The sequence below is a fragment of the Clarias gariepinus genome, chromosome 14 (genome assembly GCF_024256425.1).
Source record: "Clarias gariepinus isolate MV-2021 ecotype Netherlands chromosome 14, CGAR_prim_01v2, whole genome shotgun sequence".
In the NCBI taxonomy this organism is placed as follows: Eukaryota; Metazoa; Chordata; class Actinopteri; order Siluriformes; family Clariidae; genus Clarias; species Clarias gariepinus.
In genome coordinates, this window is record NC_071113.1 from 13593990 (window position 1) to 13620233 (window position 26244).

Here is a 26244-nt window from a genome sequence, read left to right on the forward strand (position 1 = left end):
CTTCCCCAGTCTGGCATTAACCGTGGCAAAGAGCCTGGACTATCAGTTACTCTCTAAGTCTGATACTCTGTTGGTACCTCAAATCTCTGTATTCACGCAGTGTGTTAATATTTTTTAGTAAAATGAAATGTTGCAAGTTTGTGTCCTTTTAACTGTTGTTCAGGTGCTGGACCCAGAGAAGCAGTCTGACCTCCTGGACTCGCTTAGGATCAACCTGCTGCAGTTCTCCACACTGCTGGTTGAACACGCTCACCATCACATTCACGACAACAACAAGAGCAGGAACAGCAAACTGAGGCGCCTTATGACCTTTGCCTGGCCCTGTCTGCTACCCAAAGCCTGCGTGGACCCGGCCTGCAAATACAGCGGCCATCTGCTCTTGGCCCACATCATTGCCAAATTTGCCATTCACAAGAAGATTGTCCTGCAGGTTAGAGCCTTAAGAGAAAATTTTAAAGATTATAAATGTCTTAGTCTAGCATCCTTCCGAAATGGTCTTATTTTGGAAACTGTTATTCAGGTCTGATTACCCATGGCTGTTTTCCAGGTGTTCCACAGTCTGTTGAAAGCTCACACTATGGAGGCTCGTGCCATTGTGCGGCAGGCCATGGCCATCCTCACTCCCGCTGTACCCGCTCGCATGGAGGACGGGCATCAGATGCTCACTCACTGGACCCGCAAGATCATTGTGGAGGAGGGGCACACTGTGCCACAGCTGGTCCATATTCTGCACCTTATTGTGCAGCACTTTAGGGTATGACTGTGCCTCTATTTATACACCTCATATTTTAGACCCAAGAATAGAAATACAGTTTTTTTTTTTCGTTTTTTTTCCCCCAAGCTGTCCATGTGTTGTCCCAGTTAATGTCAGTGTGCTTGTTTGTGGTCAGGTGTACTACCCTGTAAGGCATCACCTTGTGCAGCATATGATCAGTGCCATGCAGCGGCTTGGCTTTACACCTAGTGTCACTATCGAGCAGAGGAAGCTGGCTGTGGACCTGGCAGAGGTGGTCATCAAATGGGAACTTCAGCGGATCAAAGATCAGCAGGTTGGCTACATTTAATATTTATATTCATATCATTTCAATCTTTTTGGAATTCCTTTTCTTTGAGATAAAACCCTGTTATTTTATGTGTTGTGTTATGTGTTGTGTTTTGTTTTTTATGTTATGTTCTCACAGCCGGAGTCGGAAGCAGACGCAACTGCTGGTGGTGAAGGCACAAGCGCTGGAGCTCTGAAGCGGGGAGCATCTGTGGACTCTGCTCAGGATGTCAAGAGATTCCGCACGACTACCGGTGCAGTTGGCACGGTGAGGATCCCTTAAAACCAGCATTAGTTTATTGTAGCCCTTTCCCTGTCTCTCTCTCTCTCTCTCTCTCTCTCTCATTTTATTCCTGTATCAGTTTTTAAATTATTGTAAAAGCCATGTCTGAGCATAAAGTCTTTTATTTCTCTCAACAGGTGTTTGGCCGAAGTCAGTCGATGCCTGGCACTGAGGCGCTGCTCACCAAACCTGTAGAGAAGCAGCACACTGACACCGTGGTCAACTTTCTCATCCGCATCGCCTGCCAGGTATATAAGCCACCTTGTCCTATCCTCTTGTTCTCAATAGAGGGAATACAGTCAGGTCACTTTGTGTAAATGAGAATTTTCTTGTGAGCTGTTCTGCATAATTAATGTTTTGCATTGTAGCATTTTGTACTTTGCAGCATGTTAATTTTCCTTTGTTCCTAGGTGAACGACAGCACCACTGTGGCAGGCTCTCCTGGTGAATTGCTCTCTCGCCGTTGTGTGAATTTGATGAAGATGGCCCTCCGGCCAGACATGTGGCCCCGTGCTGAGCTTAAACTGCAGTGGTTTGACAAGCTGCTCATGACTGTGGTGAGTATCTTTGGAAGTCAAACTTGAAAAATAATAAATCTAGCTTTGGGTGATTTTGCTAAAGTCTATTTTATTTAAGTTTAAACATAGTGGCTCAGCTATGTTTTTAAGTTTGTCTAAATATTTAGCTTTTTTTGACCTTGCTCTGCTCTATTTGTCTTGATGTAGACATCCTCCTTGTCCTCATCCCGTCCCATTCTTCCTCATTCTTTCCGTTGCCTTTCCAAAAGCAGTTTTGATGTGAGCCAAATCGATAACCCGTGGCTTTTGACTGATTTCTCACTCTCTGGAGCTCAGCACTGTGACTAATTCTGTTGTCATCTAGGAGACTGGCTCTCAATTAGGCAGTCTATCCACTCTTTCAAAATGTGTTCTCTGTTTCCCTCACGTCCTCTAGCTCACACACTTCTCTTTTGTTGTATTTGTTTCACCTTTTTGGGTGCTCTTTGTTTCACTCACCCTTTACTTCCTTTTTTTTCTTCCTTTCCCCTGCCTTTGGACCCGTCTTCCTGTCTTCCAGACACACCGCCCTATTGATTCTTTTCAGGATCAGACACATGTGCCCTTCTCCAGGCTTGTGTGTTTGATTGAAATGCACAAGTGGGGCCTTATTCCCCAGGCTACAATAAAATGACAGTGCAGTCTGTTTGGGCCTTGTGTAATTGTAGATTCCTGGAGTTTGGCATTTGCGTGTCTTGAATACCGGGAAACAGCTTGTTTTTCTCAGTTTAAATGGTTTAGCAGTTAGTGGATACGAACTGAATTCTTAGTGTATTTTGGCGGCTTGTCTGTTTACATGTACTCAAGTTTTGGACTTAGGAAATTTGTTTATAAGGCCGATGTATGATTTCATAGTGTTAACATAATTTTTTTTTTTAAATAGTAAAAATGTGAGTAGGCGTGCTCGATGATGCATGTTGAAACTTCAAAGTGGTACATGCAGGCCCCATACCCCCCCAGCGACCTAGTCATGTTTTATCAAACCTTTACCCTGGATTATTTTCCGCTGCTATTTCTTGCGCTCTTATAAGACAGGTCTTAGCAAGGTTATCAGTATGTCCTAGCTTTGTCCCATGGAAGACAGCCCTCCATTTTTTTCTCTCTCTGACAAAGACACTAGTTGTTTTGGGTTGCTCTTGGTCTCGTGAGGGAGTAGACTACCTGCCCAGCCCCATTATTCTCATAAATGAAGTGTACCACAAATTTGATTTTTATCATTGCATTCTCTCTGACCAAGAGACATAAATCTGGTTTGGGCAGCTCACTGCATGTCTACCTGTGTCTCCTGGGGACATAATTGAGCCTCCAGCTGGCCTCTCCTTTTTATGTTAGTCAGTCCCAGTTGTGGTGCTTTGAGCTGCTTAGCTGTCAAACTGCCAAACTGTTGCTTCTTTAAAGGGTGGTCCGTTTTGTTTTCTAATCGAGATAACGTGCCCTAAGGCGAAATTTGATTTCATGTTTCTCCTTGTGTCTTGAATAGGAGCAGCCCACCCAGGCCAACTTCTCAAACATCTGCACAGGGTTGGAGATCCTGAGCTTCCTCCTGACCGTACTGCAGTCTCCAGTCATCCTGGTCCACTTTAAGCCTCTCCAGCGAGGCATTGCAGCCTGCATGACCTGCGGCAACACCAAAGTACTCCGAGCTGTACACACTCTGCTCTCCAGACTCATGAGTATTTTCCCTACTGAGCCCAGTGAGTTAAAGAGCCCTAGTAAACACTCTGGCTTTAAGACAATTGTATAAAATTTTATTATTTTAAATGTTACCACTTATATGTTGTTATATAAAAAGAGAAATAATGCAGATAAGCATTTTCTGATGAAGCGCCTCATGGCTGTGCAATCAGGATGCATCTGATATTAGACTCCATTATTTTTACAGACTTTGTACAGACATACAATACATGCACTATTCGACAGAACTCATTTAGCGTTTCTGGACAAGGGCATTATTGACTTGTAAACACCTCAGATGAGAATTCTTTCTTAAAGGTGATGAGTATGCAAGATTTTTTGCCAATGCCAGTTCTGACTGTTTAAGTAGGCATTTCCTGGCCACAATTCTAGTTCTTTTACGACTGGTAATGCAGCATGGCTCAGCTCTGCAAATCAAACGTGTTGTTTTTTTTTCTACTGTCAGGTAAATTGTACTACAGTAGTTGGTTCCCCTTGTTGCTCAGGTACAATGTTAGCTGAGGCGGGGGGGGAGCCAGAGCTTAAAATAGAATAGACCATCAGTTGTTGAGAAACAGTCTCATAGGCATGCCGATTAATGAATCTGGCTGGAATTACTTCTATACCAGCAAACTCACATTTCATCAGTTCAAAAATATTTTTAATGTAAGTGAGAGATGCCTGGTTTTGCATTTCTTATTTTGATGATTATTATTATTATTATTATTATTATTATTGTTGTAGTAGCCATTTTCTATTTTGAGCCTGCCTGATGCAGAGAAACTGGACACGCACAAATACACACACACACACACACACACACACACACACACACACACAATACGGATTTGCATTTGTTGCCAAGACATTTTGGAGTCACACTGAAAAGTTGCTTTTATTAGAAAAAGTTTTACACCTTTTATTAAGCGTACCCGAGATGAACCGATTTATTCATTTAGATGTTTTGATGCATGCTGAATTATTAGGAAAAGTTTACTTTGTTATGCCGTGGAGGATATTTTCCTGACATTGCTTGCGCCAGAGGTTACTGTAAATCATTACAACGTTTTTCTGACTGATCCCCTTTGTTGAAACCTTTTTGAAGTGTTCCTACTCTTAGGACACGATCAATAATGTCAGATCTTGGTCTAGTTGTACTATGAGATGTTGGGGAAACATCACATTAACTAGTCTCTCTGTCTTATTTTGTTGTTTGTGTTTTTAATATCAGATTTCTTTTCTGTTTCTTTGTGTTCTCAGGTACCTCTTCAGTGGCCTCTAAATACGAGGAGTTGGAGTGTTTGTACGCAGCTGTGGGGAAAGTCATTTATGAGGGTCTTACCAATTATGAGAAGGCCACCAGTGGCAATCCCACCCAGCTGTTTGGTAAGAGTCGCCTCCCAAGACCATATTAATGTGTCACTAATTAGAAGGCTACGCCTGTTTAGTTTTCATATAGATTGTTTCAGGAATATTACATCCGCCACAGGAAGAGCTTTTGACTTCTCAAGTTCCATGAAGCAGGAGTTTTTATTTTTTATTTTTTTATTTTCACAAACACACAATAGGTGATAAAACACTATTGGATTACATCCTATAGTTAGTGGTATTTGATCCAGGCCCGAAATGGCCCTGCTGGTCAATAAATACCTCCTGATTCCGCCCTGCTGGAGGCATACAGTTCCACATGCACCACTGATATGATGTATGTGTCTTGCCCAGGGTGACTTTTTACATTTGTCTTTGCTCCCTAGAGTCCCAGCCCAAAAAAAAGCATTACTCATCCTCTCTGCCCCCTATCTCATCTGCTATCTCAGTCAGATTTCTTTTAAAATGACCTTGTAATTTAACAGGTGAGACACAAGCTGCTTTCAAAGTTACTAAATGGCTGTCACTGGTGCAGTAGAGACCCCACAACCATAAGCCATCGTCTTAATCTCTCTTTCTCTGTCTCCCCTTCCTTCTTTCTTTCTTTTCTTTCTCTCCTTTTTTTTTCTTTCTCCTTCCTCCACTTACAGGAACTCTAATGATCCTTAAGTCAGCCTGCAGCTACAACTCCAGCTACATCGACCGCCTCATTTCTGTCTTCATGCGCTCGCTTCAGAAGATGGTCCGGGAGCACCTGAGCCCACAGACCAACCCCAGTCCTACAGAGGCCAGCGCAGGTAAACCATATAAACCCTCACAGGCCTTATCAGTTTTGTTAGCTGATGTAGGAGTCCAGATCACCTGCAAGATGCTGAATTAATTCTTATTAGCTGCTGTCTCTGAGCTGCTGCGTTACGGTGATGTTATATGGAGCTTGACAAGGCCAAATTAAAGGAAAACGTGCTACGAGTGCTGGCCTCTTTCTGTCAACACACCACCTGCAGGTGCTTGTTCATGCTCCTGTGTCACAAACTCATGATCGTTCTCATTCCTATGATTAGTCCCCTTCATTCTTGCAGCATTCCGACGACATGACTGTGTACGCTGCAGAGGAACAATGTGTTGCTTTAACCGACTGCAGGCTGTAATATCAGATATTATGAGGTTTTATTAGGTCAAGAATACACTCTGTCATGTCTGTTTTTTTATACGTGTGTGTGTATGTATGTATAATTAGCATTATTGGTTGATTAATAAATGATTAATTTAGAATCAGCAGTAAATATAAATAATTGATTGGACTCGAGTCAAATGTGTCTGATTTTATTACCTTCGAGCAAGTGAGTGTATTCTGTGGTGTCTGCATTTGACCACTGGGTGCTGCAGAAGGACCAGTGAAACCATTGAAATGTTGGGATCACTAATTTCTCTGATCTAAGAAACTTCTGCTAGAAAATTTCTCCCCCTGTCCAATGACTTAGCATCTCCAATCCGATCTGTTAACCCATTGCTTCCCAAAGGGGCCATCCTAGACGTGGCTAGTGTACTTTGACACACTTGTGCACACACTTTCTTTTTGCCGCCACTCATCATCACTCCGCAGTGTCACCAAGGCAGTTGTCCCAAAGCCCTGTGCACACAGCATGAGTCCACACACAGCTCCAAATCAGCAATCTGCAGCTAGCACAATCCCCATCTCCCCACTGCTACAGCTGATCAGCACTTACACTTAACTGCTCACAAATCAACCAGAAAATACATTCAGATTCAAGCTTTCCTTAGCTCCAGTTCTCTCTGCTAAAATGAAGTCTTTCTGTTCTGGTGGCTATTCATCTTCTAGGTCTGGATGATTTTTTTCAAGCTGAGAGTAAAATTTAAATTTTAAATGAACCACTACTCAAAAAGTAGCCTTGCTATGGCTTGTAAAATCTTTTTTTTCCCTGGTGTACTTCTACAGATAACTGAATGATTTTTTTTTTTAACTGATGTTCCAATATACCTGTATGTGTTTGTGTGTCAGTCACGAGTGAGCTGGTCATGCTTAGTCTGGACCTGGTAAAGACCAGGCTGTCCGTGATGAACATGGAGATGAGAAAGAACTTCATTCAGGTTATCCTCACCTCTCTGATCGAGAAATCGCCTGACCCAAAGGTTCTTCGCGCTGTGGTGAAGATCGTAGAGGAGTGGGTGAAGAACAATTCTCCCATGGCGTCCAATCAGGTAGAGATTTGAAATTCGATACATTTTAGATATAGAAACTTGGATTATATTGACAATTGAGTATGAGCAATGAGACACCACCATGTGATGCAAACTGTCCACGCTTAAACGATCATGTGTATTCATTACTTCTGAACACTTATTCAGTGGGCAGCATGGCCAGGCTGGATAGCTGTACCCAGGTGTTCACTCGGTTAGCCTGAGGCAACTAAACTGATACTCAGAGAAAGAAGCTGAGTGGAGGTGCTGCACAGCCCACCTGATAGATTTAAGATAAATGGACTGTATCAGTCTGTTCTCCCAATGCTTCCCTGCCTCCTCTTCCTTTTGTTTGTCTTTTTTTTTTACTCCGTGTCTTTGTCCTTCTTACTCCTCTCTCTCTCTCTCTCTCTCGCTCTCTTTTGTCCCAGATGCCTAATCTCAGAGAAAAGTCCATCCTGCTGGTGAAAATGATGACCTACATTGAGAAGCGCTTTCCCGATGACCTTGAATTAAATGCCCAGTTTCTCGACCTCGTTAATTACGTCTACAGGTAATTGCACCAATTAATCATGGGTTGTGTGGCCGCGCTGCCCCGTCCATCTATTTCCATGGCAACAAGGCCACAGCTGATTCATGGGGTGCAGGGCCAGTTTGGATGGCTGAAGGGTTTGATCAGGCCTCGGTGTTTAAGAGCCAGGTGGCATGAAAGGGTCCTGATGCTGATTCTTAGTCAACATTTAACACTGAATCCAACACCTGTGTTTGTATTTTTCAACAAAAAAAAAAATCTTTCTTCCGCTCATGCTTTCTCTTCTTAATTTTTCAGTTAAGTTTTTTTTTTTTAAACTTATGGACTCTTTGAACATCTTTTTGTTTACCGATTTTCAGAGATGAAAGCTTGTCAGGAAGTGATATCACATCGAAGCTGGAGCCGGCCTTCTTGTCGGGGCTACGCTGTGCTCAGCCACTAATCAGAGCGAAGTTCTTTGAGGTGTTTGATGCCTCCATGAAGCGGCGTGTCTACGAGAGGCTCCTTTACATCTGCTGTTCCCAGAACTGGGAGGCCATGGGCAGTCACTTCTGGATCAAACAGTGCATTGAGGTACAGATCAAGCGCGCATCCACCAAAATGCATTTGCTTAAAGCAGTGTTTCTCAATCTTGGTCCCTCCAACTCAGGCAGCCAAGTCAGAGTCAGGTTAGTTGTTTTATAAAATCCGTTGTGTTAAAAGCAGGGAGGACATTAAAATATTCCACCTTGAAGGAATATCCCACGAGTGGTATAGCAATTTTATTTATACTTTAGCCGTTTTATTAGTTTTGAATCCTAGTTCTGTAGCTGAATCTTGTAAATTTTAACTTGTTTAGAGTTTTTCACATTTTTATGGTAATTTCCCAGGCTGTACAGATGCAGTATAGAAAATGTAAAAAAAAAATACACTATAAATTTAATTTTAGATAGTTGTGGTACTTCTGTGGTATTCATTCAAGGTCTGGCTTTAAATCCGTGCGCACACTTGACATGTTTGGTTCAATTTAAACAAGCTCTGACGTGATGGTCCTGTTATTGCAGTTCACTTAAACAAGTGTGAACCTCAGTGCGCACTAAGCAAATGGTCTGCCTTCAAACGAACTCTTGTGCCGTTTAATTAAGATTTGATCGTGCCACAGACCGAAGGTATGTAAATGAGCCATTTCTGTTCTGCTAGCTTTATCTGTTGACGATGACGATGATGATGACGATGATGATTGTGCCTAATGATTTTACTGGTTTACTTTCTACACTTGACATTTGATGTAGAGGCAACGTTTAGACAGGCAGGGAGTGAGGGGAAAATTTTCTAGCTACATCACTCACGTCCATTAGCCAGCACAGCACAGACGAGTTTTAAAAGCTGCTGAGATGAAAAATATGAAAAACTTTATCATTTATTAAACGTAACGCTGCCGAATTTAATCCAGAAGTTGAGTCATATCAAATGAACATCTTCCCAGTTGACATGACTCAATTTCCAGATGACTTCACCTGAATGATTGAGAATCTTCAGACATGTTGCCAAATTAACAGACACATTTTACCAGTGCTCTTGTTATTGAACGCACCCCTAGCTGAACAATGTTTACCAGTGTACGACAGTTGAAAGGTTTAATTACATGTCATATGTTTTTGAATGCATGTTACAGGCAGTCAGGCACATAAAAGGTAGTGACTATCAAAGGATTAAAGATCACTGCTTGCATTTTATTATTTGTTTCTTTTTTTGGGGGGGGTGTAGTCACCCTTGGCAACTGTCTGGATGAAAGCTAATAGCAAAATAAAAGCATTAGATGAGGTGGTGACCATTTTATTTGCCATCTAGAGCCATATTTGTTTTTATTTATAATATATGTTACAGTTCATAAACTCTGCATGTTTTCAGCTGGTAAAGATACCACCATATACAATCCATATGCCTTCTGTTATGTCTTTTGGTCCGGTGTTAAAAATGCCAGTGTGAACACTAAGCAGGACTTTATACTAGTGAACCAAAACTAAATCATCATTTTATACTTTGGTCAGAAAAATATAGAACCAAACTACAGGTGTGAATACTTACTAAGTTTGCAATATGTAACCACTAAGTGCTTTTCTTACCATGCTATTTTCTTTTCATTCTGATGAAATCAGCATTTGTAAATGGACTAAGTATAGAGGTACTTTATTTGCAAATAGTTTTGACAAATAATTATTTGACAATAATTATCAAAAGGTTTATACAAACTGCTTCCCACTAAGATTAGTTGCCTGTTTTAGCAGCCGCCCTTAGACTATTACGTATGTAGCCCATAAGGAGGTTTTAGTAGACAGAAAGGTGGGGTAGTATAGTGGGTAATATGTTGGACTACTGATCAGAAGCTCACGGGTTCAAACCCCAGCGCCACCAAGTAGCAAAACAATTGTTTTACAATATTAAAAATGTTGTACTTTTTAAAAAAACTTTGAAATCTGTTTGCGGAAGATTAAACTAGAGTGTTTACCATCTAAAGTGATTACCATCAATCTCACATTTCTGACTTTGAGCGTAGCAGTGTGGGCTGCATGTGAGCTCATACATAAAAAAGCAAACAAACAAAAATTACTCTTCTCTTCTACAATCAATGCAGCTGCTTGCTGGTGAATTATTAATGTTGCCCCACACACCCTAGTGGCATGTACCGATTCATCCTGCTGTGCTAGAGCGGAACTACGTTCTGACATTCGTGCCCTCTGGGCCTCTGTCAGCGTAAAATATGCTACAGTTGGAGTTGTGTGCAGCAGATCTGGAGTCAACCCTGTGTTGTACTGATATCAATAAGCACAGCCAGGGTGCAGACCTAAATGGGGATTGATTACTCTTCACACCCAGGAGGGGGCAACAGTTATAATGGAGGCTGGCATCAAACTGCAGTGACCAAGACCTCTACTCTGTTCCTCAGCTGCTGTTGGCAGTGTGCGAGAAGGGCACTATCATAGGCACCAGCTGCCAGGGCTCAATGCTGCCCTCCATCACCAATGTCATCAACCTGGCTGACAGCCACGACCGTGCCGCCTTCGCCATGGCCACTCACATCAAACAGGAGCCACGTGAGAGAGAAAACAGTGAGACCAAAGAGGAGGTTGGTGTAGCATTTTTTTCACAGTTCTTTTGATCTGATTATCCTTACCCATCAGTATGCATTTCCTCTTCCTAAAGGCATCAAGTATTAGAAACCAATTATTGCCAAGTCGTTATTTAAAGTAGCCTCATTAACAATCTGTGCCTTGCCATCGTGTCTAGGATGTGGAGATAGACATTGAGCTGGCACCCGGGGATCAGACCAGCCTGCCGAAGACCAAGGAGCAGGCAGAGCGCGACGCCGGCAACCAGCTGCACATGCTTACCAACCGCCATGACAAGTTCCTGGATTCTCTTCGCGAGGTCAAGGTGAGTGGCCACCTCAACATATGTTACTAAGACATGCGTGACTGAAGTTGGTTTGTGCAGAACACAATCACAGACTTTTTTTTTTCTTTTGTGGAAAATAAGACAGATTTTATACAGACAGAAATAATGAGTGCTCTGTGCTGTATAAATGTAGACGTGTATGCTCAAGGGTGCTTAGGGTTAAGCTGTGACACTCTGTTTAAGCTCAAGGACTGGGGAAGATTAAAGACCTGACATATCATGATCTTGAGGATCAGTTGTCCGAGATTTTTGCATATTTTTTATTTTTTTTATCATGCATTTATAATATGCGTTTGGACACACCCTCTCTTAGAATTAATACTGGATTTTTACCTGTACCATCAATGCACTATATATAAAATGGTGCTGAATATGTGTGTTTTTTTATCTTAGACGGGAGCGCTGCTAAATGCCCTCGTTCAACTCTGTCACATCTCCACACCATTGGCTGAGAAGACATGGGTGCAACTTTTCCCTCGTCTTTGGAAGATCCTGTCAGACCGTCAACAGCATGTAAGTCAGTGGGACTTTTCCTGTACCTGGGTTCTCAGCTACAGGGAAAAAAAACAATGGATTTCATTACCTAGGTCTGCTAAAAATAGACTCGTGCTAAATTCTTCATTTGACCTTAAGAACGGCTGAAGTACTTCAGTGCTCATGATGCATATCGTAACACTACCCATTCTGCAAGCTAAATGCCCTCATAGTGTCAGAGGTCATGTGTCGTCCCTCATACCAGTCCCATCAGTAGGCTCATGGGGAAACAGGCGCTCTGACTCTTTGCCCTCTTCAACTAGCTGTTACACATGCAGACCATGATAATGAGAATGAAATTCATGCATTTATGCAAATAACAGGATTTTAATGGGCCAGATGTCTTAAGCATTAAGATTCTAATTAAATAGCTTTGATTTGCGGTAATGGGTGCTATGAATCTTTAAATGCATTTCCAGAGTATTGAAATGGAGAATTTTATGGCTTTGTTTTGGCTAAGTGGCAAGGAAGAACTGAATTAGGGTCCATGTCAGATCCGTCATGTGAATATGATCTCTTTGTCGTCATTTACATTTTTATTCGACGTGCCATTTTTTTTTCATGGTAAATATTCATTACAAAATATTTCCAGGTATCTATTGCCAAGAGAATGATGTTTTTTTTTTTTTTTTTTAGCTATTCACGATGCTTGCTCTCAAAGCTGAATAATCTCCTTTTTTAAGTCCTATTCTATGCATACTGAACGTGCCATTGTGACCCTTGGCCTTATTGCAGGCCCTGTCTGGGGAGATGGGCCCATTCCTGTGCAGCGGCAGTCATCAGGCGCAGAGAGACTGTCAGCCCAGTGCACTCAACTGCTTTGTGGAGGCCATGTCGCAGTGTGTTCCTCCTATCCCCATCAGGCCCTGTGTGCTCAAGTACCTAGGCAAGACGCACAATCTGTGGCTCCGGTCCACCCTCATGCTGGAACAGCAGGCCTTCGAGAAAGGCCTCAGTCTTCAAATTAAACCCAAACAAAGCACAGAGTTCTACGAACAGGAGAGCATTACACCCCCTCAGCAGGTAGACTCAGGCCTTCATGCTAATTTTTCTGTTTTGCTTTTTACTGCGGTGTCGTAGATTAAGGATCCATCCAGGTTTAGTAAAGGTTAGCTTCATAGGTTGCAGGTAGAAGTCGATCCGCATATTTGCTGCACAGCATCTTATTAATTTTAACATAAATAATTTTAATAGATTTATTTTACTTACCATATAAAGGCAAAGTGTGTTTAATTTGTATTATATAAAAAAAAAGCTTAAGTTTAAATATTATAAAGCTCACATTTACAAATGCTGATTGTGTAGCCTAAATGTCTAAAGTATTTATTTATAAACCTAAACAGCTATTCATAACTAAACTATAATTTAAACGCTTCCCTGTCCACAGTTTACTTTTAAGTGTTTTAATGAATTTTAATATAATTAGTAAATAAAAATTTCCAAAATCCCTCTATAAAGTCTCATAAAGTCTAATCCTGTGTTTGTGTTTCTCAGGAGATCCTGGACTCACTGGCAGAGCTCTACTCCCTGCTGCAGGAAGAGGACATGTGGGCGGGGCTGTGGCAGAAGCGCTGCAAGTTCCCCGAGACGAGCACAGCCATTGCCTATGAGCAGCATGGCTTCTTTGAGCAGGTTAGATGAGGACAGTGAACCCTGACCTTAAATTCCTGAAGTTTCCCATTGAATCTGTAATAATTTCTGCAAGCATTCTAAGCTGTTTTCTTCCTACCAGGCACAAGAGAGTTATGAGAAAGCCATGGAGAAAGCCCGCAAAGAGCATGAGAGGACCAACACATCTCCTGCCATCTTCCCTGAGTACCAACTATGGGAGGATCACTGGATCCGGTAGGTTCCACGGCCCTTTTAAATCATTGGAAGCCGACCTGTCTTAGCTCTCTGCTGTGTAGCCAAACATTCCTTCAGAACTTGGCCCAAGATGACGGGCTCCACTCCTAAAGCCACGCTGGATTTTGCAATCCCTCCAAAATTCAATTTATGGAATTTGGCACATGTTGAGTTACTTTGCTGTGAGGCGTCTATTCAGAAAATGTTTAACCATGGACTGTGTTTATTTCTACTCGGCTCCAGTTGCTCTAAGGAACTGAACCAGTGGGAGGCTCTGACTGAATATGGCCAGTCCAAAGGTCACACAAACCCATACCTGGTGCTGGAGTGTGCATGGAGAGTTTCCAATTGGGCTGCCATGAAGGAGGCACTGGTGCAGGTAAACCTAGAAGAACACACAAACACCCTCAAGCTCTTAGCTTTTTATCATTCTCACTTTTCCTTGAGTGATTAGCGTGAGCTGGGATATTATGCTGGAATTTCACACCTGTAATCATTATTAAATGATTAGTTTGAATATTAGGAGAACACTGATAGGTGGTGTATAGAAAGATGCTGTGTTCAGCATTTAAAAATGTAGCCTCCCTGTTGGTGTTTAAATTATGGCCCTGTCTTTAAAGTCAAAGGAAAAAGGACATGATGCCACTTGACACATTATAAATACTCTTGCTCCTGTTCAAGGAGACTGGGAATGAATCCACCGAGGCTTCTGTTCTAAGGTGACACCTAATTAAATTGTCCGGCACTGTCGACCCACTTCTGCGCCTTCTCCCTTCATTCACTATGCACCTTATATTTACGGATACATGCTTGAATAATTGCGCAAACGTCTGCCTGGAAGAGATTTGTTTGCACTGAGCTATGTTGCAGTGTGCTGCAGTAGCTTTTGCCCTCTGGAAGTTCCAGCTTTCAGTTCGAACACAGATAATGTCGCAAATGCTGCTGCATAGATATTATTCAAAATATTGAGCAGGGTAAATGTGCTGTGACCCACAGCAGCAATTCATCTCACTTCTGTCAACACGCTGCGCGGCTTGAACGTCAACAACTTTTTTTTTTGTTTGTTTTTAATCCTCATGTTTTCTGTGACAAGGTTAATGATCTGTGATAAAAAAATAATTACAATTAATAATTAATTAATAGTTAATAATGTAGCATTAACCAATATCTTGGATAAATCATTTAGGTCGTACTGTTAAACTGAAGCAGAGAAATCGTTGTTCCCTGCCAGGAAATTGTTCATATTCTGTGAAGATACTACGTGTATACAGCACATCTAAAAAAAAAATTTAATTAATTTTGTGTAATTATTAATTTTTAAATAGAAATAAACATACTTTTTTTCAAAAAAATAAATATACTTTATGTATTGTACATCCTTTTTGATTGAGCTTACAGCTCAAAAATCCAGTATCCCAAAATATTAGAATATTTCCTAATTAATATATTATTAAAAGTATGTTAATTTTAGCAGTGAATACTTGGCGTGGGTACATTTTGCACGCATTATTGTGGCATGACGACGATCAGCCTATGGCACTGCTGAGACGTTACTGAAGACCTGGTTGCTTTGATAACAGCTTTCAGCTCGTCTCTATGGGTGGTCGGGTGTTTATTATAAAATAGTAAATGAATGCAAAACATTGTTAATAATGTATACCACCCAGGCATATTGATAACTGGATTTGAAACTGTGTTAAAGTTGCTCGAACATTTTATTATGACAACACTTACTTACATTTAAATAATATGTTTGTGGTAAATTAATCCTCAGGGTTTTTTTTGGATACAGTGTCACTTGATTATTTAGAAACTCTCCTTATATAAAAGCAAAAAAGCTAATTTATTTTAAAAATATATGTATAAAATATATGTATTAAATATAAATATATACATGTTTTTATTGTAGAGTTTTGTGGTTAAATCCCACTATGCACAGTGGTGGCCATCATATTGAAGATGACGTGTACCTTGAATTTTAGCTCTCTCATAAAATAAGTGAACAGCGTACAAAACAGTCAAACACAGTACAATATGCGGTGAAATGCTTATTTCTTCGCATATCCCAGCTTCTTGTTGGTAGGCAGGGGTCAGAACGCAGGGTCAGCCATTTTTACGGCACCCTGGGTCAGACAGGGTTAAGGGCCTTACTCTAGGAGCTGGGGCTCGAACCGCTGATCTGTAACTGAGAGCCTTAACGCACTGAGCTGCTAACCACTGCCCCCCATTAGTTAAAACCTATTAGTTTCAGTTGGTTTATTTAATGGATGGAGCAAATGTGGCAGGACTTTTCGTTTCAGAAGCTGAAGTGTACACAATGTAAAATGGCTAAAACTAGGGACCTCTCTAGTGAATTTGCCAATTTGTGTGATAAACTTCTGTACATGATCTTCAGGAAGCAATCAAGCAGGCAAGGACTAAGTGAATTGCATTGCATAAAATAAATTCTAATTGATTTTTATTATTTAAAAAAAATTGTGAGCGTCATTAAAACTTTGAAATTCAGTTTTTTTTTTCCTATTACTTTTGGCCAATGCTGTAGGCTCTACTCCGTCATCAAGTTATACTCTATGTAGTTAATCATAAGTTATTTAGGATTTGGCTTAAATGTGTTTATTGTTTAAAATAACAAGTTCTAATTGGAACATTTAAAGCAATTTGTGTGTGTGTGTGTGTGCGCGTCAGGTGGAACTGAGCTGTCCTAAGGAGATGGCATGGAAGGTGAACATGCACCGTGGGTACTTGGCCATCTGTCACCCAGAGGAGCAGCAACTCAACTTTACTGAGCGCTTGGTGGAGATGGCCAGCAGCTTGGCTATCAGAGAGTGGCGGAGACTGCCTCACATCGTTTCTCATGTCCACACCCCACTGCTGCAGGTCAGAATTTCTCTTACTCTTATAAAATTTCCAGCTCGCAGGAGCTCTCAGACAACAATAATGGCAAAATATATTGCGTACTGTGTTGCACAAATTCCACACAATGTGCATGAGTCAAGTTATGCAAAATAACCTTTTTTTTTTAGCAGTAATGAAGAAGAGGAATGTTCCAGACTGAGTTTAGGAAACGTAGGCTTTTCTGCTTGTAGCTTCCTTTCTACTGTATTGCGAAAATATTTTGCTAAATGTTTGTTTTGTGAGTAATAACGTCTTCTGTGCTTATGGCTACTTAAGTCATTAGGAATGATCGTGTGTGTTGAGTGGAATATTGTGGCTATGAATGTGTGCCTTGTATTAATATTCAGCACGAGTTACTACTTGAGTGACACACGCACGCGCACGCACACACAATCAGCCTGTGCACACAATAGTGAAGGTGATGTGTGTCTGTAGATTGCTTCTGCCAGGCTCTAGGTTTTCTGTTGCTGCAGAAGGCTGGCATTGCTGTCACTGGGTGGAGCTCATAAGACAAATCAATGATTGTGCAGTCTGCAGTATTTGACTGTGATGTGATTTAAAGAAAATGGAATAACTATTGCTAAACTGTGAAATGTTGTGAATTCCATGGAATTGATGTTTCTGTAAGAGTATCGCATTGCTTGAGGTGGTGCCTCAGTCTTTCTGAGCCAACGATTCTCTCTTGTCAGGCCAGTTTATTAGTGGAAGGTGGAAGTTTCCAAAAAAATCCTGTTTACTCCTTTTACTGCTGCAAAGGTACCACAGAGGGGGAAAACACCTCCCTCAACCAATAAAAGTGATTAAAAGTGATGGGAGGGAGAGGGAGAGAGGGAGAAGCAGCAAGTTTAAAATGGCAGTAATTACTTTTCTTTCCTCATCAGATAGCATTTGATTAAATACCTGTGAGAAAATTACATTTACATGATGAATGGGTTGTTGAAATGAAGAATATAACATTGCATCAGCTGATATTAAGTGATAATTGTGAAAAAATATTGTAATTCCTCATTTATTTTGTTTCAAGAGCTTGGTTTGCTCCAAAGAAGTGATCAAGCACATCCAAACTTCACATAAGTAAGCAGTTGGGTACTCCTTGTTTCTGTGTAATCAGTGTTATTCACAGCAAGTTGTTGTGTTATAAACCACCAGGCTTGTGTGACTGTTAGACTAGTCTTTCTATGATTAATCATAAAACAATACGACATATTGGCTTAACAATCATGAAGTTTATAAATAAGCCTTTGAGCGCATATGTGTAAGGGGTGGCGTCATTTACTGAATCCATTCCATTATAGTATGATGTGTTAAAATGAGTCCGACATAAGTACGCTGCGAAGAAATAGATTGCATTTCTAAGTCATGACATTTTGCAAGTCTCTTGTCTGTTCATATTTCTTACATTTTGTCTGATGGGATGATTACACAAAAGCAGGAGCACATTGGGCGGGTTACAGTCTTTCTCTTGTCTTTTGGGATAAATGGGTTAGGGGATACTTTGATCCACTCTTTTTTGCTCAGCCACCTCAGGCGTCATTTCACTCTATTTTTTGTCTTCTCCAATAAGGATCATAAGCCTGCAATACAGCTGCAGTAATGGGTTTGAGATTGCCGTGTGCAGGGAAGTGTGAGGTACCTGCCAGGGGTTTGGATAGGCAGAAATAAACGATTGTTACAAATGTAATCCTTGAGATAGTTTTGATATTTGCAATCATTTTGGTGAGACTAATCCGAGGCACCTAACTCATGATTCTTTTGAAGGAATGGGACATTCTGGGTCCCCAGCCAGGGTTTCATCTGTCCATATTTTCTGTCTCTTTTCCTCGCAGGCTGCTCAACAGATCATTGAACTGCAGGAGGCTGCTCAGATCAACATGGGTCTTCAGCCGGCCAACCTGGGCCGAAACACCAGCCTGCACGACATGAAGACTGTAGTGAAGACCTGGAGGAACCGGCTCCCCATCGTCTCAGACGACCTGTCACACTGGAGCAGCATCTTCATGTGGCGTCAACACCACTACCAGGGTAAACCTGCCATGTCTTACTTGTTTTTTTATGTGCAGAGGGTTCATTACATAATTTTATGATTTAATTTTGATTTGCTGGAAAAGTAATCATGACACATATAATTGTTATTGTTATAAGTGTTTATGGATTTAAAGAAGTGCTGTTTGCTAACTCATGGTAAATATATCTGTGCAGCCATTGTGTCAGCATATGAGAGTAACACACAGCACGATCCCAACACCAACAATGCCATGCTGGGTGTGCACGCGTCAGCCTCCGCTATCATCCAGTATGGCAAGATCGCTCGCAAGCAGGGACTGGTCAATGTGGCACTGGACATCCTAAGCCGCATCCACACCATCCCCACTGTGCCCATTGTTGACTGCTTTCAGAAAATCAGGCAGCAGGTGAAATGCTACCTGCAGCTAGCCGGAGTGATGGGCAAGAACGAGTGCATGCAGGTGAGAGAGAGAGAAAGAGAGAACACTTATTGCTGTCAATCATAGAGCTATTAAGTCAGGAAAGTTGGAATGTTTGAAATACACCCAAATATTTATTAAAACTTTAATCTGTAAAATTGCTTACACAATGACTTTTCGTGTACATCAATACATACCCACGTGTACCTCTTCTGCAATCTGCTTATTTTTTCCTCAACATGAGATCACCGAATCGCTTTTCTTTTATCAAATCTCTTTTACTCTTTCATGTTCGCTTTTAACCAAACCCTTTCGTCCAAATAATTCTGCTCTCTGTTACTTTGAGAAGGACTTGCGTTGTGCTGCTGTCAGTCACGAGCAGCGTAAGGAATGACCCGGGCATCCTCTTAAGCCTGATTAATAGGGCTGCCTCATTCTCTTTCCTTTCATCATTACTCTGCCTCAGCCTCTGCCTGATCCTAGCTGATGACACCTGCAGTGTTCTCAGGAGTAGCTCTTGTACGTAAAATCTGCTCCTGAGAACACTGCAGGTGTCATTATCTGGGATCTTTCCATTACTTTGGGAAGGCTGCTAGTAGTTTGGATTTTTAAAAGACAATCTGTCATTAGACTTCAGGTGAATTAATTTGGAGCAAAATGATTTTTTCATGTTTTTTTTTCTTCTTCCTAAACAACTTTGTCTGCTCTTTCCTTGCTGTGTGTTTAAATTAATGTATTTTTTTTATTGTTCTTCTATTTGCACAGTCTGCTTAATGTCTTTACTTCTAGTATCTCCAATAAAGACATTCTAAGGAACAATATGTACAAAAGTATTAATTAACCAATATCACATGAAAGGAAGTGTGTATTTAAGGGAGTGAATATCAGCACATCACAACCTCTAGTGTGATATTGCTTTAATTAAACAGTTCCACAAACACCATTAGAGAGAGATTTTGGGATTTAGCCTTATATTAGAAGCTATTTAGTGGAGACGTGAGAAACGATCAATTCACTGATGCATTGTCATTCTTTTATGAGGCAATTTATATATCGGCACATTGACTCCAATATATTTTTAAATATATTTTTTTAATGTATGCATGGTTGCATTTGAGATGACACCAGTCCTGTATAGTCCTACAGATGCAAAAGCAATTTCATACACCAACCTGTAATTCACTTGCACTCACTAGTATCTCATCTCAACTCACTCTCACATTATACTACACTGTATACACAGTATTATAGTATACTGCATTGTGTCGAGTTGCTGCTCTTGTTTGCACATTTGCTTGTGCACTTTCTTTTTGTTGTCTTTGTATAGTTTATCTTAGCTAGTCAGCTAATTAGGTGTCTTAGTTAGCTAGTTAGTTAAGGTATGTAGTATGTTATGTTGTATGTATGACTGGTCCTGGAGGAACGTTTTTTTGTTTTACTGTGTATATGGTTGAAATGACAATAAAAGCCTACTTGACTACTAAAATTAATGTAATTAACGATTGTTAAAAAAACGAGACATAGAGTGATGTATATAGATAAACATTTATTGGTCAGGACTAACTGTTATATGATAGTTATTTTATGTTTTACATCGTGATTGTATACTCAGCAAAATAAAAGAAACGTCCTCTGACTTTCAACTGTTTTTACTTTCAGTAAACTTAATGCGTAAATATTTGTATGAACACTAAAAGAGTCAACACCATAAGACATAAACTAAAAATGTTTCACAATGTGTCCCTGAATGAAGGGAGACTCAGTCAGTATCTGGTGTGGCCACCAGCTGCTTGAAGTACTGCAGTGCATCTCCTCCTCATGGACTGCCTATTGCGGACAGTCTGAGCACTGATGGAGGGATTGTGTGTTCCTGGTGTGACTCAGGCAGTTTCTGTGGCCATCCTGTACCTGTCACGCAGGTGTGATACTCGGATGTACCGATCCTGTGCAGGTGTTGTTACACGTGGTCTTCCACTGCAAGGAGGATCAGCTGTCCTTCCTGTCTCCCTGTAGCGCTGTCTTAGGCATCTCACATTGCGGACATGACGATTTATTGCCCTAGCCACATCAGCGGTCCTCATGCCTCCCTGCAGCATGCCTAATGCACGTTCACACAGATGAGCAGGGACCCTGGGCATCTTTCTTTGGGTGTTTTTCACAGTCGGTAGACAAGTCTCTTTAGTGTCCTGCGTTTTTAGAACTGTGACCTTAAATGCCTACTTTTTGTAAGCTGTTATGGTCTTAACGACCATTCCACAGGTGCATGTTAATTAATTGATTATGGTTAATTGAACATGCATAGAAAACATTGTTTAAACCCTTTACAATGAAGATCTGTAAAGTTATTTGGATTTTTACAACATTATTGTTGAAATACACAGTCCTGAAAAAGGGACGTTTCTTTTTTTGCTGAGTATGGATGAACCTTTTTCAGGACTGCTCATGTCTCCCTAAGTATTTCAGGTTTAAATAGGTTAGGTTTAATGGATACTAAATGTAAGGGGTGTAATCAGTGATGCACTACATAAATCTACAGTCTGTGCTATGAAGAAATCATCCATAGTTACATGTGTATTTACCAAAAACGATTTGTTAATAGCAAGTAAGACAGTGTGGTTGTTTTTCTGCACTGTTGTGAAATCACCTTTTCTTTGTTGTTATAGGGACTTGAGGTGATCGAGTCTACCAATCTCAAGTACTTCACCAAGGAGATGACCGCTGAGTTCTACGCACTCAAGGGCATGTTTTTAGCCCAGATCAATAAGTAAGAGTGGATTCCCTCTTTGAAGTGCCTTCGTCCTTGTCTAGTTGTCTTACTTTTTTCTTTCTATCTTTATTAAGCCTTTTTTTCGCTTTCCTTTCCTTCAGTCTTATTTCAGGTTTAGACTGACATTAAAGAAAAGGGATGATGGTCTTTGTGACAGCTTTGGTCATTAAGAGCGCAGACTTTTTAAAACTGAACATTCTCAGAGAAAAGGCATTATGGAGAAGACGGATAAACAGCGGTGCATTTCTATTTTCCTCGCTAATGATCAGCATTAAAGCATTAGTCCAATAATGAGGTCAAGGCAATCGTTAGCAGCCAATATGAGTGGATGAGGAGTAATTAACCTCACATCCTGCATTCACGGATGGAGATAATGGCTATGGGCTCTGAAACAATGATTGACGCCAACTCGTATTGAGTGACATTTTCTGCCTTTGCTTACTGCTGAATCCTCAGGTTGGAGGCTCTAAAGAACTAAGATGAAATATTTTAATGTGAATAATTTAGAAGCAGGTTTGTCTTGATAAAATCTTTAGGTAATTTCATGCATGTTCCTGGCCTTTGTTCCATTATTTCGCATAGGGTTCATCAAAATCCACGTAACAATTTAAACACAAGCACACTCCCATTCATAACCCAAACTTCTCAAAGTGCTCATCTAATCAACCACTGCTCTGCATCAGACTCACTTGAAACTCTAATTATAATGCTTACACACAATCATGTACTTATACCAGGCACAATCATTCATTGGTAGCTTATTGTGTTACACTGATTTTAGTTTTAAATTAAAACCAATATTAGACCAGTGCTTTATGTGATCTACATTGAGTATAACATAATTGCTTCCTATAGCGTTGATCATAAAACTTGATGTAGTGGATACTATTGTATATTCAGTCACAGAAAAATATGGCAGAAAAGTTACTGAATATAACACGAGAGTTAAACATCAGGAGTGAGATTAAAAAAAAGTAATTCACCATAAAACTACTTTCATGAATACAGTTTATGTAAACAACAATCACTGATTTGTGCACACACCTGCATACACTTTTGCACGTGCACATACACATGCATGCGCACACACACTTGCTCACTCACTCACAGGTACACACACTCTCACTCACTCCTACTTATCACATATCACACCCCAGACAGTCATGGTCATAGTCATTTTAAACTTAAATGCCTTTACTTTCCATCTCAGGTTTTCATTTTTTTTCCAAGTCCTTTACTGTTAAATATGATACATTGGCAAATAAAATACCTTAAATATAAGCCCATGCTTACTTATAAGCATACGTTGCAGGCCTGATGATGAGTTGACTCTTTTCAAGCTTTAAATGATCTTTTCCTCTTGGCAGATTATTTGGCTTCTTTTTATAAATGCCGATATAACAAGAGAATTTCCAGACAGGCGTTAAGAATTGTGCATTTTTTTTGCCTCACACTGGTTTTATCTTGACAGAGGAAATGTTGAATAATTACAATGCAAAAAAATATATATGTTAGCGAGTGGAAATATGATAAAAAATAGTGACATTTATCTATACTTTCCCAAAATAAGATTTCAACAAACAAATACACAGTTATAGTTTATTTTCCTTCAAATTTGACTGAAAATTGAAATAAAGTTTGTTGGACTTTCAGATAATTTTGCTAGTTTTAGGATTTTTTTCTTAAAACAAGCAAAATTCGTTTCCGATAGAACAACAAATTTGAACTTACAATTTTATTAACATTTTACTAAAAATAAACTTAATCTTGTATTTGGTTTGTTTTAAATTTATTAAAGAATTTCTATCCTGCCTTTTTTTTTTTTTTTGGCAGTGTCATTCTGATAATCATCTTTTTCATCATCAACAGCTGATGATGGCCTTTTTTTTTTTTTTAACATCTTTTGCTCTGTACATACACTCTCGCATGCAAACATGTAAGTAAGAACACTGTATATGTATGTATATGTAGAATACATATAAAAAATTAAAAAAATTCCAGTTAAATAAAAATATTTTAATAGAACTAATATAATACTATTACTATACAATGCAAATCAATAATAAATATTTATCATTATTTAAATTTAAGACAATTTGTGATCTTGACCGTTAACTCCTTTGTCTGAAGGGACAGAACATCTATAAGACTTATCCCTTCAATAAAAGTACGCATTTAGACAACACGCTGAGGCATTTGATCTAAAATGGATAATTAGCTTATTCAACATACTTGTGGATTCTGTATCAGCCTAAATAGAAGCATTTTTATGAGTGCTTTGGGGGCTTACTGTAATTTTCAGGATGCTTACATATCATACATAATCTTCTATAACAGCACTGATCGATGTTCCTGGTTCTAGCACACCACTTTTATTCTTTCCTGGAAAGACCACTGTACCTTAGTGGGTTTCATGCCCAGTTTTGCCAACATCACTTGTGACAATGCCCTTCAGGGTGGTGATGACTCTGGAGGGCACTGCTGAATCGCAACGGCTTATTAAATACACAGCGCAGAATAATTAACTCAGTAGCAATTTGTAAAATCTCTGCGATCAGCAAAACTTTCCCCAGCCTCAGCAGTGCTTAATGTAATCATTGCATGTTCACTCTCTGCAAATATTAACAGGGGGTTTGATAAAGAAATGGTGCTGTCAGACGGAGCCTTTAAACACTTGACTGGGCAAAAGGAATAGCCTCACACTCTTTACCCAACTCAGAATTGAGTGTGTGTGAGTGTGTAGATGCACATGGTAAATGTCCAAAACTAAGTGAATGCTTCGGTGGATGTGGCCTCCCCTGGTTCCCATCGCAATCAAGCTCAATCCTGTTGCATGCCACATGTTCATTATACGTTCTTCTTATAAGTGGTTGCCCTGGGTAACATTTCACATCAGTCCATACTTGGAGACGTGTGCGTGGGATGGTAGTAATGGCCTGAGGCTTTAAGCCATGCTGCTAAGTTCCTTCTCAACTGTTTTTAGTTCCATATAAAGTTGTTTTATGAGCTTGGCTATGAGTCTGTTCTAAAAGCAGCTCCATAACCAGCTTGAGGAAGGCGTAATTACTAGCGAAAGGTTCTTGGAAGTGCAAAGTGGCTGATGAGGGAAAATAATAGACTTTTGTCAGCTAATTCTGGGATGCAAGTTGCCTTTTGTTTATTCACTGAATGAAGGCTTCCTCCTTTACCAAAATCATATTTGTTTCATAGACCTGCATGTCAATCTAATAATGAATTTCATTCCACATATCCACAATTCTTGTTGTTTTTGCACTCATTTAAAGATTACCAATTTTCCAATTTTTAGCTCATTATATTGAATGATTTTATTGATTATTTTAAGGATAGTATCAACTATATTTTGATTACTTCCATATAGGAAATCATAAGGTACAGTATATCAGGTCTGTCATTTAATCAGTTATGAAAATTAATCGATATGTTGTTAGTCAGTTTGATTTATTTTAATTAAATAATCATATTTTTATTCAGAATCAGTTCACACTTTTTAATTATTGAAATTTTAAAATAAAAGGATATAAAGGTTAATTTTGAAAATAAAAAAAACATTTTATAACAAAATTATAACATTAATACTTTTTACAAGCCATGACATTTAAATAATTAACAAAAGTTGGATAGCATTTTAATGTTTTAGCTACTTTATTAGTTTAAATCCTTCAAACCGTCTAAGAAATGTAGCTGCTAAATTATTGTCTGATTTGCTTGCGACAAATCAGACAATAAATGTTAGTGCTATTAAATTGAAATCAAATTTAATCTACCAATAATTCCCAGCTCTTTTTTATATGCAGAGATGTCCATTACATTGGCTCACTGAAAAGTCTTTCGGTGATTCTCAGTTAATCTGTAGAGAAATTGATTTATCCCTTCACTCTCCATATCTGCAGATCAGAGGAAGCCAATAAAGCCTTCTCAGCAGCTGTTCAGATGCACGATGTCTTAGTGAAGGCTTGGGCCATGTGGGGTGATTACCTGGAGAACATCTTTGTGAAAGACCGTCAGTTACACCTGGGTGTGTCAGCAATCACTTGTTACCTTCATGCTTGCCGCCATCAAAATGAGAGCAAGTCGCGCAAGTACCTCGCCAAGGTAAGATCTGTCTTTACTGTAGCCTTTGATTTCCTCAGCTAGACTGACCCAAATGAGAGCTGTAGGAGATAAGTACATCCTATTACAGGCATCTTATAACTAACTAATGTTCTGGTGCTGACCGCAGAACAGAATCATAAGGAGGTTCTCTGATTGCCTGTTTCTGTTGGTCTTGTGTTACATGGATAAATGCCTGGAGCTGCACAGTGAGAAACCCTTTAACAATTACTGCCACCCCCACAGGCCCTGGCTGGATCCCCCACCACCGTCTTAGAGGTTAAGAGCTTAATTCCACCCCTGTCAGTCCAATCTAAGCAGCTCTGTGCAGCCAGAACCCCCCCACCTCCCTTTCTTCCACCACAGAGATGCCTGCTTCAGTCGATCAATAAACACTGTGTGATCTGCTAGCAGCAGGTCAGGAGGAGAAAGGCCACGTTCCTCGTTATATAAGCCGCATTCCCTTTTCCATCAGTCTAAAACCGCCATAGTGGCCAGTGGCTGTAAGGTCCGAATGGCTTGTCTTTTTAACACTGCGGGTATTGTCGTCGTCCCCTCACCCGTATTGTAAATTAAAAAT

At 40.1% G+C, this 26244-nt stretch overlaps 1 protein-coding gene across 2 annotated transcripts in view; it reads left to right on the top strand.

The window, feature by feature from the left end:
* Positions 1 to 26244, top strand: part of trrap (transformation/transcription domain-associated protein) — a 75129-nt gene that overhangs the window by 31169 nt on the left and 17716 nt on the right. For both annotated transcript variants that reach the window (XM_053511122.1, XM_053511123.1), the window contains exons 38-61: positions 164 to 430; positions 548 to 754; positions 891 to 1049; positions 1182 to 1310; positions 1463 to 1573; positions 1736 to 1882; positions 3363 to 3576; positions 4817 to 4942; positions 5575 to 5721; positions 6945 to 7144; positions 7555 to 7676; positions 8015 to 8228; positions 10582 to 10761; positions 10923 to 11069; positions 11484 to 11603; positions 12360 to 12647; positions 13119 to 13256; positions 13357 to 13469; positions 13713 to 13848; positions 16155 to 16346; positions 18191 to 18386; positions 18564 to 18829; positions 21451 to 21551; positions 25466 to 25667. In XM_053511122.1, the coding sequence (XP_053367097.1) occupies positions 164 to 430; positions 548 to 754; positions 891 to 1049; positions 1182 to 1310; positions 1463 to 1573; positions 1736 to 1882; positions 3363 to 3576; positions 4817 to 4942; positions 5575 to 5721; positions 6945 to 7144; positions 7555 to 7676; positions 8015 to 8228; positions 10582 to 10761; positions 10923 to 11069; positions 11484 to 11603; positions 12360 to 12647; positions 13119 to 13256; positions 13357 to 13469; positions 13713 to 13848; positions 16155 to 16346; positions 18191 to 18386; positions 18564 to 18829; positions 21451 to 21551; positions 25466 to 25667 (4122 nt within the window). The remainder of the gene's footprint in view (positions 1 to 163; positions 431 to 547; positions 755 to 890; positions 1050 to 1181; positions 1311 to 1462; positions 1574 to 1735; positions 1883 to 3362; positions 3577 to 4816; positions 4943 to 5574; positions 5722 to 6944; positions 7145 to 7554; positions 7677 to 8014; positions 8229 to 10581; positions 10762 to 10922; positions 11070 to 11483; positions 11604 to 12359; positions 12648 to 13118; positions 13257 to 13356; positions 13470 to 13712; positions 13849 to 16154; positions 16347 to 18190; positions 18387 to 18563; positions 18830 to 21450; positions 21552 to 25465; positions 25668 to 26244) is intronic.